Source organism: Lepisosteus platostomus, chromosome 3 (assembly GCF_059453375.1).
Source record: "Lepisosteus platostomus isolate fLepPlt1 chromosome 3, fLepPlt1.hap1, whole genome shotgun sequence".
Classification (NCBI taxonomy): domain Eukaryota; kingdom Metazoa; phylum Chordata; class Actinopteri; order Semionotiformes; family Lepisosteidae; genus Lepisosteus; species Lepisosteus platostomus.
In genome coordinates, this window is record NC_142613.1 from 19,226,216 (window position 1) to 19,241,339 (window position 15,124).

The 15,124-nt window shown below is 36.0% G+C and overlaps 1 protein-coding gene across 1 annotated transcript; it reads right to left on the reverse strand.

The window, feature by feature from the left end:
• Positions 1-821: 821 nt before the first annotated feature.
• paqr8 (progestin and adipoQ receptor family member VIII) lies at positions 822-11,796 on the reverse strand. The gene is made up of 2 exons (XM_088624823.1): positions 11,612-11,796; positions 822-4,043 (listed from the first exon to the last, which is right to left on the reverse strand). Exon 2 carries the CDS (start codon positions 4,008-4,010, stop codon positions 2,958-2,960), a length of 1,053 nt encoding a protein of 350 aa, XP_088480949.1. The 5' UTR covers positions 4,011-4,043; positions 11,612-11,796; the 3' UTR covers positions 822-2,957.
• Between the last annotated feature and the right edge of the window lie 3,328 nt (positions 11,797-15,124).

Here is a 15,124-nt window from a genome sequence, read left to right on the forward strand (position 1 = left end):
AATCTAAGCCCTCAGGTAGCGGACGTGGGGCGACCTGGTGCTAGGCGGGTCTCGGGACATCCGAACGACAATGCTGAGCGAAGGCAAATGAAAGACCCAGAAATATATAGCCCCAGAGAGAGAGAAACACAGGAAGGACAGCAAAGCACCAGAAACAAGAGACAGGACAGAGAAGGAGCGCCCTCTGGCTGCAGAGGGCATGACAATGTTTGGAGTAGATGAAGTCCAAAGGAGTCAAATGTGTATAAATGTCATCTACCAGATGTTGACCATTTTTTTCATATATTTAATTTGCTGCTTCTATAGTGATGGCTAATGCTCATAATTTATTATCATCTTCAAAAGAGACTATTTTAATAACTGTATCAGAATCTAGAATAATTGAGATTAATTAGGAAGAGCAGTGGTCCACTGATTACAAATTTGAATTTTTACCCCATACCTGTACTATGCCTGTTTCTATTTTCAACTCAAATGTACATATTTTCCATATGCCTACTTCCTGTAATTAGAGAATTAATCTTTTATGAGGAACCTTGCCTTCTGGAAATCTAAATACTCCATATCATATACTCTTAATTAACCATTTATTATATTTTGATACCCTTGTTGTGTGAGGCATCCTAAACACATTTAATTGACTCTGCAGTGAGAAGGACACTAAGCTGCCTCTGAGCCTCTTCTGGATATGGTGAATCCTTGAGTTGGTTCAGGCCTGTGATTCTTAAAACCACTGAAAAAGAACCAAAGCCATTTTACAGCTTTCTTACAATGGCCAGTGGAAAAAGGATATTAATTAGACAACACTATAAAAAGACCCATAAAACAAATTAATGATAAGTTTAATTTAAAAACAATATTCAAATACAATAAGATTATCTTTACATTAGTAGTCATTTTTTAAGAAGTTAGTCCCTTCTGGATAAAATACAAATTTTAATAATTTCAGTTCATTCCACATAAGAGGTCAGTAATTTATTCCAGGAAATAAATACCACATAAACTGAAAAGGGCACATTAATAAATTCAAGGACTGCACTGAAAAACTAGGCTTAATAATATTAGTAATTTCATTTCAAATAATATTTGAAAGTGACCAGTTTAAAGTGAACAAATACAGTACACATTTCCTGGAATTAAAATGTAAATGATCTGTTACACTCATGTCTGAACAATACATGATGGATTTATACCTTGTGAAATGTATTACTCTAATGGCAACACATTAGAACTAAGAACACTATATTATTTTCCTTAGATCAGATTAAATTTATATTGTTTAGATACAAATAGTGGTGTAAAAGTTGTACACTGCTGTGCAAAAGTCAGACATTTTGTGTTGTGAGAGTCAAACCCTTTTTTTCACTGAGCAGAAACAATTGTCACGAGGCTGTAATTTACGAGGACTTGAGATTGCCACTAGATACACATAGATTCAAAACACATAGATCTCTGGGTCCCTATTGAGAACAGGAATGAAACTGATGGGATTTTTTTGTTGTTCTCATGTCTGCAGCCTGCTGGTATTCTTCACACCTTGTGCTAAAGGGCCACAGTAAAGCACTTTTAATCAATCTTTTTAAATCAGTATCTGTTTTCGACATGAGGAAAGGGTTAAATGGGTGTGGTAAGTGAATAATTTGGTAAAATAACAGCTCAACTGAGATGAAAGTCACATGCAAAAAACTTTTGACCCTTGAAAACTGAATTGAGCAACCTTGTTATGAGTTATTTATAGTCTTTTCAAGTAGTAAATCACATTCCCACTTTCCAAAAAATGTTTTCCACACCATAGTACAGATAGAGGCCTCCAGCAGATATTGGCTTCCATTACTGCTGAGTCAGTTGTTCAGTGTGGTACAACGTGTTCAATGCTGTCCACTTTAAAACAAGAGACCGAACACCTTGAAAATAGTGGCATAAATAGATGTTTTTTTTCACCTGCATTTCGTTGTGTTTGGGGAAAAAAAAATGTTCACAGAAAAGAAATATAAAAATGACACTTGATAAGATAAGAGTACACATCCCCTAACTTTCTTGAATCATACAACAAACTTCTGTCCCGTGCTACTACTCTGCTCTTTCTTTCTTATCTACTTGACATACAAATACCTTCTTCTCTCTTTAGGGGTAGAAGGGATAGGAACCATACTATAATCACACTTTACTTCAGTATCTCAATGCAACTTTCTTTCCATGTACCCTATGTTATACTCTGTAATAGTTTAATTTTAGTTTTGTCAAAAGCCATACAGAAGCCACCAGATTTTGGAAAACTGATGTTGGGAGCCTATAAGCAACATTTACTGTATTGCAGTAAATACAGAACTGTAATACTGTAATAGAACTGTATTGGAGAATTATGAAAATCACTTTTTCATCCTGACAAACACTGCACTAACACATTGGTATTATCAATGAAAAGATACATTGAAAATAACACTCTTACCAGTCTGTTTCCCACAGTAAAATAATACTACAATTTTATTCATAAGGCCTAGAACTGTATGAAAAAAAGAAGATCATCTTCTAAAATCCACGCAAATACTGTAGCTCTCCCAGCTCACATTAACAGTACTTAGAAACCTGTGCAATGTTTAGTACTCACCACTCACCATCTGAAGCTTAAAAAGTAGTTTATGTTATGCTTTTAGATATTTAACATCATTAAAGTATGCAGTTAGTTCAATGGGAAAATATGATATTTAAAAACAACACACATTTGAGGTGATCTCTTTTCTCTTTTGGGAATGGAATAGTTAAACCTGACCCCAGATTCTTGTGCGTCATCACCAGCTAATCCTGGAAGGTAATACACAAATTTAAATTCTAATTTAAAAAATGGGCTAAGAAAACTGGTCAATGGAGTTGTTACAATTAAAATGAAGTGCGTATTCCAAAAGCCTATTGCTCCTTGATTTTCTTATATTAAATCGCCAGAGTGAGTTGAAATGGTCTCAGTTCTCCTTTTTCCTCAGCCGGAGCTCAACATTTCGCCGTAAGTACGCTGCAGTTAGCAGACTGCAGCACATGAGAAAGGGGAAGGAGGCAGAGGCGACCAGGATCTCTCCACGATCGTACCTCAGCAGAAGATTATCTCGTCGTCCCAGAAAGTCAGTGAAGATGGCCTCCAGTTGGGAGAGGGTGCAGAGTGAGAGGAACAGGTGAAAGATCTGGTGTGCATGGCCCACAATGTCACAGCGACCTGGGAAGAAACGTTCAGGCACAGGGCAAGAAAAGAAGAAAGCAGCTAGGAGGAAGAAGACCATCTGCAAGGCATGGAGGCACACAGCTGGTTCACTCCAGGAGCAGGTTTGGAGCCGGTGAGCAATGGGGCTGATGTCAAGCAGGTATGCCAAGCCTGTGGGGATCAGCTGACAGATCTTCCGCTTAACTGGATAAGGGCGCTGGTATCGGTACTTGGCATAACAGCAGCCGGCACAGGACAACCAGCCCAAAAGAGCAGCCCCTGGAAGAAAGAGGGGAGCAAAGGTTTCCTGCCAGGCCAGCTCAGAGCTGTAAAAGTAGTGTACCAGGGCACTACCATATTGGTAGACACTGACACCCACATAGTCCATGAAGTAAAGAGAGTAGTGTGCAAGCTCAGAGTGGGACTGCAGCAGATGAGCTAAAACACTGCAAACCAAGTAGGTGAGCACTGAGAGAATGTAGAGGTAGAGAGGGAGGGAGGAGACATCCAGTAACAGGCCATTGGTCTCAGAGAAGGCCCAGAAGCGCAGGAGCACAGCCAGAGCTGCCAGCAAGTGAGTCCAGACATTGAGGGCTTCGTTGTGCTGCTGGAATAGGCTGAGGAAGTAGAAGCGCCACTCCTGCCCCACTGGACGGTATCCTGAGAGGATGTATGGCTCGCAGAACAGCCTGGGCACATCAAAGTCCTTCACTGTACTAGGCATGGCTGGCAGGCAGCGCTCCAGCAGCTGGGGCAGCCGGCGCAGCTGCTGGGCACTGAGAGAGAGGATGCTGAAGCGCTCTAGGGTGGCACTTGTCATGGCAAAGGAGAGGAATAGGGCTGCCCGGGTGTCCTGTGAAATGAAAAAACAAGAAGGGTAAACATCAGAAGGCAGGAAAATTTGGAAAAAATGAAATATTACTTAAATTGTCATATAGTGGTATGGTAATTCAAATTACACAAGATATCCGCCTCATTAATGTTTTGTTTTTTTTAGGTTATGTGTGAAGTGTATTCAGCCTAATAATTTTATAGCTTATTTCATTAACAGACACTAGGAAATATTTTTTTTTTCAAGTGAAGAGGGCATCAAAATTAAAAAACATCACCTCACAGTACTCCATTTAATAAGGTAAGGCAATGGGCATTTGTGGGTAGTGTTTGCCCAGCTGTCCCTTAGATTATTTTGTCACCTGAGGCAATGGCCAAAAATCCAGCTGGACAAACATTTTAACTAATATTTAACATGACTGAACAATGCTGTAATGACTGAATGATAATAATGACTGAATCATTATTAGTGGGTCATTATTCTAGGCTACATATGAATGGTACAGAGGAAAACTGGGTGTTAAGGGAGGATAAATTCAGGTATACAGAGGTATTTTCAAAGTGAAAAACAGAATAAATAGCGAGAAGACAGGAGAGGGATAGTCTTTATGCAGACCGGATTACAGAACACTTCTAGCTAGGTGACTTGAGTTCTGAAGAGACCAACAAAAGTTCTACATTTTTTGAAGAGGAGAAAATCAAATCCTACTCATCATTAAACATTATGATTATTAATTTTACATAAGGGACTGTTTTCTTATACTTATTTAAATATTTCCTATTTGTGAAATCCACCAGGATAACGCAATTAAGTTGTTGTTGTTGTTGTTGTTGTTGTTGTTGTTGTTGTTGTTGTTGTTAAGTGATACATTATTAAGGATAAGGAAAATGGTTTCCAGAACTGGATTCAGTCCCATGAAGTCCTGTTTATTTTGTAAACAGTATTTGTTCCTCAGTTGCAGGATTGAGTTCTGTTTTGCCTAGTTCTGTATAAGACAGAGCCCCTATACACTGTCCTTTAAACATCTCTACACAGTAGTGTAGAAAGCATGCGTGTCAGCATTTGTAAATTATTTTAAATAACTTGATCTGGTTTGCTGTCTGGTTCTTTATTTTGTTGCCACGCTGTATCAGAGAACAAAGAAAACACATGCCAATAACTTTTACCACTCAGTATTGCTTAAACATTAGAGGTTGGGTAATTGCTAAATTTTATAATTTGCTTGGAAGACAATCTAGTGTCAGGACACAATTCTATTTTATCATTTTAAACTCTGCAATTTAATTTTTCACAACCCCTAGATTATTACAATATTAGACTATATTTTTTATTTAATAAACTGTACCAGTACCACTGCAGCAATCGTACTGCAACTTCTGTTAAGAATGTGGGATAAATCTTTGCAGATACCACTGCAGTCTTGTCTACAAACGACAACAATTTGCAGAATTAGTGTTGCAGAATTCCGATTAGCAGTAGTCCAGGATTAATGATTTATAAGGGTCTGTTAACAAAATCGTATAGTGTTCCTCCTACAGCCTTTGGCCCATAAATGCAAGAGGATCTTCTACAGGTTGCTTTCAATTGGTTATGTTTCCCTCTTTTTCCTCAATTACCTACCCCCCCCCAAAAAAAAAATTCAATGGACCAGATGATTGGAAATATTGAATACTTTGAAAATAGTGAACAACTTAGGAAATAATTACCCTTATACTTCAGGTCTCAGGTATTTCAGCTTTATTTTAAAGTGGAAGGAATAAAAAATATTCCAATTTAAAACCCTTACATATGGACTCACTCAGTTTGGCTTCTCCTTCAAGCTTTAACTTTAAACTAATGCAAAAAAGATGTTATGTTGAATTTTTTATATTAATTTTAATCAGAATGAATGAGCAAATTATGTATGTACTCAAACAGCATAATACTAATGGAGGGAGATTGTATTTTCTATAGCATCAGAAATTGAATAACTTACAAGTGAACAGTGAGCATAAGCAGGTGAATCCTAAAAAAAAGATCACACCCTGTGTTTTCAGGAGAACAACAGAAAAGTGAGGAATGGAAGGAATCTGTTCTGCCCATCAAACCAGCCTAACCAGCGGCCAACAGATCACCTAATGCAAAATGTCTCACTCATCGTACCGGTTCAGAATATCAGTATTTGAACAAATATTGCATGATGCCTCAATGACGTACTGTAAGTGACACCCTAGAAACTATTTCTAATTAAAGAACATGAAACACCATTACTCATGTCTCAGTTTCAACTCTTGTTTTTTTTTTAAATCTTTGGTGGATTGTGCAAATAAAAAATGTTTTATGAAATGGATAGTGAAGAGAAATTCCAGGCATTGTCATTCACTGTGTACCCAGGAAGTACACATTCACTCTCCGCATCATTTCCATTTTATAGAAAGGCAAACTCACATACTTAACATTGTTGGACACATTACTCTCCAGATAAAAAACACAATAAGACACAAAAACACAAAAAGGGCAATAAAGACACAGATAATGTTATTTAATTATTTTCAACGCCTGCCATAACACCCTGGAAGTTTTAAGGAAACTTTTTTCTTAGAGGAACATTAACCATTCTGTTAAATGTTTTTATTTAAAACAGTTTATAATAAAAATAAATAACAGGAAAACAAACAACAGAACTGATATACTGTATCAGATGCAAAAAATCTGCTTATTTTCCTCCTTATCAGATTGGAATTGTGTAACAAACTGGTTGAACTGGTTGTTTTAGTGGTTTCTTAAATTGTTTGAGGCATATACAGTAAATTAGAAAGACAAAAAAAAGAACCTACTGCACAAAAGGAACTTGAGCAGAGATAAGCACTCTATGTCATCTAAGCAGTACTATGAGGCCAGGGCAGTGAAGGATGATGGATGTGAAGGGTGCTTTCTGGCAAAAGCTGAATGCCAAAACTGTGAAGGCTTTCTGATAAAAAGCTGGAATTTGGCTAAAGTGAAAGACAATTATCCTGTATTACTGCATTTTCCCTATGGGAAAGTTTTGTGGGACAGTGGCAAGAGTACTAAATACACTACACATGACTAAACACACATAGATCAAGACTTTGTCATTCTTTTTGGTAGAAGTACTTGTCGAAAGCCAGGACTGAATCAAAACTTCAACTTGCTTGAAAATTTCAAATTCTAAATTCAGTGTTTTTTGGTCATTTAGAAGCTTTTTATATCTGGCCAATGGAAAACCTCCTTTACAGTGCCTATAGAAAGTCTACACCCCCTTGGACTTTTTCACATTTTATTGTGTTACCAGGATGGAACCATAATGTATTTAACTCAGAATTGCTGCCACTCAACACAAAGTAGTCTATAATGTCAAAGAAAAAAAATCCAGACGTTTGACTAAATTAAAAATAAAAAAACAGAAAATATTTGAATGCATAAGTATTCACCCCCCAGAGTTAATACTCAGTAAGACCACCTCCGTCAGCAATTACAGCTGTAAGTCTGTTTGGGTAATGTCTCTATCAGCGTTGCACATCTTGACACTGGAATTTTTGCCCATTCTTCTTGGCAAAATTGCTCAAGCTCCATCGGGTTGGATGGGGACTGTTTGTGAACAGCAATTTTTAATTCATTCTACACATGCTCAATTGGATTGAGGTCTGGGCTTTGACTGGGTCACTCCAGGACATTAACCTCTTTGGTTTCAGCCACTCCAGTGTGGCTTTTGCTGTATGTTTCAGGTCATTGTCTTCCAAGTCCCAGTGCTCTTGGGGATTGCAACACATTTTCCTTCATCAATTTTCTTTCTATCTTTATGAGTTTTCCAGTCCCTGCTGCAGAGACCCATCCCCAAAGCATGATGCTGTCACCACCATGCTTCACTGTAGGGATGGTGTTCTCAGTGTGATGTGCTGTGTTAGGTTTGCACCAAACAAAGTTCAATTTGGTCTCATCAGACCACAGAATCTTCCTCCAAATTATATAGAAGCTTATAGGAAACTAGTACACCCTCTCTGCTATAGCTCAAAGAAGTACATCAAACACTCCCACAGCAGGCTATCAGTCAATAGTTTAACATTTTCACTGCATACTCTCTGTTTTCTAACGTTTCCTCTTTTGGGAAATAATATACAGTTTACGGTAATATGTTCTCTATTACATTAGCATTTTAAATGCAATTTAACATTAAAATTCAGTATGCATCAGGATGATGCAACATTTTTGTGTTTTTCCTCAAAGCAGGTTGATGTGATTATAATGTGGTGAAGATAGTACACACCCTTAAGATTAAATGGTTTAATATATTTAGACATATTTGACAAGTTACTGAATCAAGGGGTGTGCTTAGTTTTTCACACAAAGATATGGCTGGCTGATGTTTTACTAAATCATGAGAAAGTAGAAATATTGTGTGCTATTTGTCAAATGAGATCAGTTACTATTAGGATATGGTCAAGACTGGGCGAAGGTCTAATATGTCTAAAAGTGCTAAACCATAAGATCTTAAGGGGATGTACTATTTCAACACAGAGTTAATATCTTTCATCATATTCGATTTTTTATGATACATTTCACTCGTTACAAATTGAGATTTTACTGTCAAATGAGATCACTCTGCCTTGGGTAAAGGTCTATCAGGGCTGGGCTTATTTATTTAGGCGCCATTAATGAAAAGAACTAGCTGAGGGTTGGACTAGGGCCATTTTCTCTGTAGGGTTGAAAATGCCTGGCTGGTGCTTTCTTGCTGTTTCATGCTTAGTATTGAAGCCAACATTTAAACTGTTTTCTCAGCTTCAGTTTCTCAAAGGACACTGGGAACATCAATGTGGCAGCTAGTAAGGTCTTCTTCACCTTTCTTTGCATAGAACAAAACTGCCTAATCTCATAAAGGTCCATACAGTAACCATGAAATTCTAGAAACAGACCCATGTATGAACCCTGAATACTAAGCAAAATCTCTCCTTTGTTTTAATAGTAACTTGTAAGCTCATTAAATATTTTGCATTTATTTGTAAAAGAGTAGCCACAAAAATATTGGAAAATATAAGGTATTATGTCAGTTCTGTCTTACTACTACATATGGATTAACATATTTTATTAGATTTGGTTAAATTCAATATGGCTCTTCCATTTTTAAAAATAAAACTGCCAACATACTTGGATACAGTAGGATTTATGTGCTGTGTATATACAGAGGGCATACTACATAAACAGTGCTTGATTGGAGATTTACAATTCAAAATACAGAGTGCCCCAATTAGGACAGAATTAATGTCTCTAGAGCCATACTTTGTAGAAAGCATTTGAGAGGATTATATAACCAATAAAACAAGAAATGTGCAAAAAGTTCGACATTTTTGAAGAGGAGAAAATCAAATCCTACTCATCATTAAACATTAAGATGATTTAATCTCTCTCACAACAAAGTAAAAGCTACTTTGAACAGTCAACATCTTATGCACCTCAGCTTTCCTATTGTTATTTGTGAAGTAATCTGTTGTTGTGTTTTCTGTTAGCCTACAATACAGCCTACTAGTTTACAATTTTTATTTTGAATTTAAGTACATTCATTTCTAAGAAAAGGCCTCTAAACTATGACAGGATGGAAAAGATAAATTATTAAAAAACAGTACATGTTATATGTTGTTAAAACATCCTATTGCAATGTAGAGGTAATTCTCATATTTTTTAATAGCATCTGCTTTCATTACAATGTCGAACATGCTTTTCAGCATTTTTGTTTTCAGCAACACACACTTATGTTAAAGAATTGTTTTAATACACATATTTTAGAATATTAGAAAAAAATAAATAAAAAATCTGAGAATTAATATGTTGCTCTATTGCTGAAATAAGTGAGCAAAATAAATATAAGATCCGTGTACAAGATCCATGGTTTTACAGAGCTAGTTTCATAAACACATTGTACTGTACTTTTGAGTTCTACCAGAAAATAAAAGGAAGATCATTTTGTTGTATTTTGTAAGTAATAAAAGAAATACTGAGTGATAGTGAAAACTAATCCTGTATAGGAAATATAAAAGTTATTTAGGATGTGGTGGTCTACATTTTAATGGCTTTGTACAGAAATAATTCATGTAACTGCAGGAATATACAGATTTTGCCCTACGTTTTGTGTAAAATTACAGTATCTTCTCCAAAAAGTGCATTTCAGAGCAATGTCAAATATCCTAAACTTTTCTTCATAAGTATATGTCCAAACAGTGAGGTCTTATGTCATAAACATCTGAATGCCACAAGAAAAAAAAATCCAAAAGTCTTAAGCATTCACAGATACATTTAATTCAAAAATGTAATTGCATAGAACAAATGAGTAGGAACAGGAGGAAACATCCTGAAGAATTCCATGAATATGACATTATGATATTTGTAGGATTTGGAATAATAAAGCACACTGACCATGACAAACATTAATAGAAAAAGCAGTATATTATTTTTAATGCATTTTATAATGCGTTTAGATTTCACACATAAATTGAGGCTATTCATTTTCAGGAGAGGTTTAGGTAAACACTGTAGTTTAAAAGGGACTATATTAAAACATCCAACAAAAAGTAGTTCTGAGGCATTATTGCACTCCAACAAAGTATATTGAGTGAAGTCTTACATTACTGACCTCCTATTTGTATACTGTAACACACTCACAAGTATTTTAATGTTAAAGCTATATTCCTTATGTAAGGTTAATTGTCAACGATTTCGCTTTCAAAGGGAAACACATGACATAATGTAATTTGTAATTTGTAGTCTACCAAATTACTAACTTCAGGGCACAATTTATTTCTACCACTGTAACCTGTTTGAACGGTTGTTCAAATTCTGGAACTTTTAAACCAAAAGCAATATAAAACATTAAATATCGAAACAATTCATCGTTTTGCACGCGAGAATACAGTTACAATAGAGCCTGTGCAGTGCAGTACTTTGTTAAACAGTGCAGAGACTGGCACGACTGAAGAGAAAGATAAAGCACTGGAATAATTTAGACGCGCTGCCATGGCATCGCCATAGCTAGCCTATTTTATTTAACAAAAAGTCTCTCACGTAGCACAAACTTGTTGAGCATATTAATCAAACCCATTTAAAGATGTGCAGTGCTCACATTATCAGGAGACTACATGCGATTAGTGTTACTTAATTGTAATAAAGTAAACCTTAATATTTTTGTAAATAAGGACGTTTATATTTTTTCAACCAAATTTAGATTCTACAACTTAATCAGGAAAGTGTTACTAAATACTTCAAGTAGAATTACATTATTAGTTAACTTTACCATATAGATTAAGTTTTCTAGGCTTTTAAATCTTGTTTTTTTAATATAGCTGGTTGCCACAGCTAAATACACGAAAGAGTTTGGCCGCTCATCAGTTCTGACCTCATGATAACACGACATTTTCTATGTGAAAACAGTGGTTGTGCTTGTCAACGATGATTCCTTGTGATAAATGACGTATTTTTCTATACAACAAAAGTATGTTCCATTAGCAAAGACGTGTCAGAAAGAAAATCAGCTGAGTAATTCTCAATCCATCTGCAAAATATATTTCGAACTGTCTGAAACCGCCTCGCAAACATCATCTTACCTTCGTAAAGTTTCCTCGCCGAACTGACTCGTCCCTGTTTCTAGCAACTTCAGGCACCTGTAACAGCAACGAGTTACATCAAAAATTCCAGCGGAGGACAACTTTCTAGGTAGCCGAAGTGCCGGCTTGCTTGCGTAATAACGCCCTCGGCGCTTGCCCCACCTTCTCGTTCTCTATAGTAACAGATACACAATAATGGATTCTGCATCATAACCATAACTCATAACCAACTCTGACCGTCAGGCTCCACATTTCAGCAGGATTTCATTAAGTCATCATCACCTTAAAGCTAGTAGGATAAATGTAACTTTCCGACGTTCCCTATATACTGTACTTTGCTAATTTATAGAAACAGAAGGATTTCTCCGATTGAAAAACTGTAGATAGAAAAATGTTGGTAACCCAGAATTTGTTTCAATATCACTCCCAATCAAGTTATATTCCAGCAAAATAATGCACACATTACATGGTAGCAAAATTGTTTGGAAGAAATCAAGTTCACAAGCAATTTAATATTAAAGTGATTGTAAGCATACAGCATAAGGGTTATAAATAAAACTGTAGTCCAAAAACCAAGCAACCCCAGGTAATTATGACCAAAGGGACTTAGAAATAATTCAATGATACAGAGATCCTACAAAAGTTTCCTCCTTTTGTTTTCTTGAATTGGAAACGTAAAAATATTTTCATTTCAGAGCTTTCTCCTTTCTCATTTAGAGAATTAAACATATCCTGATATTTGGACAGGCTCCCCTTAATATCTACATAACAAGTACCTTAAAGTTAGAAGGTTTTAAAATGATTAGATTGTATTCATACCTCTTACTATATAATACAATATTTTCTTTTTAATAATGCTTGGCTGGACTTGTTGCCTCATCTCAAATATCTCAGGAACCTGAAACATTGCATGAATGAAAATAAACTAAGTTACCAGGAATTAAATATAAATATGCAGCAAGGCAAAGGGAACCTGTTATATCTGTCAATTAAGCAGAAGCAGGACAGGTTTGTTCAGCTTTATATTATAGATAAAGCCTATTTTTAGGGACAAAGACTTCATAATTGAATTACTGTTTTAGACATAGCATTATACATAAGCTTCAGACACCTGTCTCTTGTGATTAACGTATCTAGAAGTTTAACAGTTTTACTTAAATTAGCTGTACTCATGTGTTAGTGATACTTCTTCTATATGTATTTGACCTCCAATCATTAAGAAAACCCAGGAAAGCATTGTGAAGCAGTGGTTAAGGTTCTGCCCTTGTAACTAAAAAGTTGTCAGTTTACATTGCATGTGAGACACTGCTGTTTTACGACTGAGCAACATGTCACTTGAATTTAAGTAAAATATCCAGCTACAAAAATGGTTGAAAATGTAAGTCACTTTTGCTAAAGGTGTCAGCCACATACACAAATATAGTCATGCTTGAAAGTTTGTAAACCCCTTTCATAATTTGAGATTTTTTGTTTTTTTAACCACAAAATGCATATTTAATCTGAATTTGTCACTTCCTAATTGATAGTGTATAACTATTCACCAATTTGAGTGTTTTGAAAGGAAATGTCCATGTAGCAAAATAATACACACAGTATACAGACATAAGTTTATGGTTCCATTCATCACCCCTCTGCTCTTCTTAGTACCACCATCCACGGTCTCCTCTATATATTGTAATTGTGTTTTATCTTGTGTACTCTTCTTATTTATTGTTGTATTCTCTTATTTATTGTTATTGTCATCCTGTAAAGCACTTTGAGAAGCCACCTTTAAAGGCACTATTTAAAATAAAGTTTATTATTATTATAAGTGAATCCTTAGTTCTATGACTTACATCAGGTGGGTCAATGACAGAGTGCTAACCAATTAACCACGATAACCAATGAAATTGAAGATCTCAAATTATGTGTTAGGGAGGAGCAAACAAATAATTGCAAGAAAGCAGGTCAGTTACTCTTCCAATGAGTGTAGCATCATGTCTTGAACTAAGGAAATATCAGCAGAACTGTGGAAAAAAGTAGTGGATGCTCATCAATCTGGACAAGGTTATAAAGCCATTTCAAAAAGATTTGGACTTCATAAATCCACTGTTAGGCAAATAGTATACAACTGGAGGGCAATTAAAACAATGGCAACCCTGCCAAGAAGTGGAAGCCCTCCTAAAATTTCACCCAGGGCCACAAGGAGAATAATAAAAGGTAACTGTCAGCTCTTAAGGTGGCCGAAAAGCTGATCATCACATTTGTGTTCTCTCAAATTAACTGCTGTAATGCTTTACTCGCTGGGGTATCTCAATTTACATTGAACAAACTGCAGTATGTCCAAAATTCAGCAGCCAGAATCCTGACCAGGTCTAGTGCAAGTGATCACATTAATCCTGTCCTGGAGTTTTTGCACTGCCTTCCTGTCAAATTCCATGTGGACTTTAAAATCCTCATGTTCTGCATGGCTCGACACCTGTCTGAACTATTATCGCTCTACTCCCCAAATCGCGACCTTCGTTCTTCTAATTCTGCTCTCTTTACTGTCCACCAAGCCCGTCTACATTGTATGGGTGACAGGGCCTTCTCCTGTTACGCCCCCAAGCTCTGGAACTCTCTCCCCAAGGATATCAGAGAGTCATCTTCTCTAAACTCCTTCAAATCCAGACTCAAAACCTTCTTCTTTAGAAGAGCCTTTACTTAACTGGTTCCATTCTTCACCCCTCTGCTTTTCTTAGTACCACCATCCACGGTCTCCTCTGTATATTGCAATTGTGTTTATCTTGTGTACTCTTTTTATTTATTGGTGTTACCATTCTGTAAAGCACTTTGAAAAGCCACCTTTAAAGACGCTATATAAAATAAAGTTTATTATTATTAATCTTGTAGTTATTATCCCTGTGTAAATAAAGGAAAACATTGACACCAGCATGCTCAATAAATGTTTGTTAAATGTAAATATTTATCAATTTTTGGCCAGTTTATGTTTTCATGAAACCTGACACGACTAGAACTCTGACTGCTTTGTCAAACCGTTTAGACAACATTAAAACTGAATGCAATGAAACGTTTTACAGAAAACTTGTAATGTCTCTTCTTATTAACTCCACAAACGCGTCAAACTTAGTTGATTTATTAGAAGTATAACCACTCAAAATACTCGGCTCAGGAATCGCGGTATCACTTTTTGACTTAAGTATCCAATAATATAGATTTTATTTATAAATTGTGCAATTTCTAAGCACCAATTGCGGTTTGCGGTGGTTAAAATTCAACAGTACGTTATTGACCTTACCAATTTCTTCCCAATTATTAAATGAGTGAGCCTTCCAAATCCTATTTCCTTGGTAAACATCTTAGTTTGCACATATGCCTTAAACACTTTTTAGCAAAACAGTAAAAATACAGTATTAAGATATCAAGCATTAAGATAACACCAAAGAAATCTTGACCCAATAGGAAAATTCAGTTCTTTGACTTGTATATCTCTGATCTTAACTTTAGAGTTTTGGAACAGGGAGGAGCTTCTTT

Coding starts and splice junctions, on each gene's coding strand:
- paqr8 (XM_088624823.1), bottom strand. CDS start 4,010: ATGACAAGTGCCACCCTAGAGCGCTTCAGCATCCTCTCTCTCAGTGCC.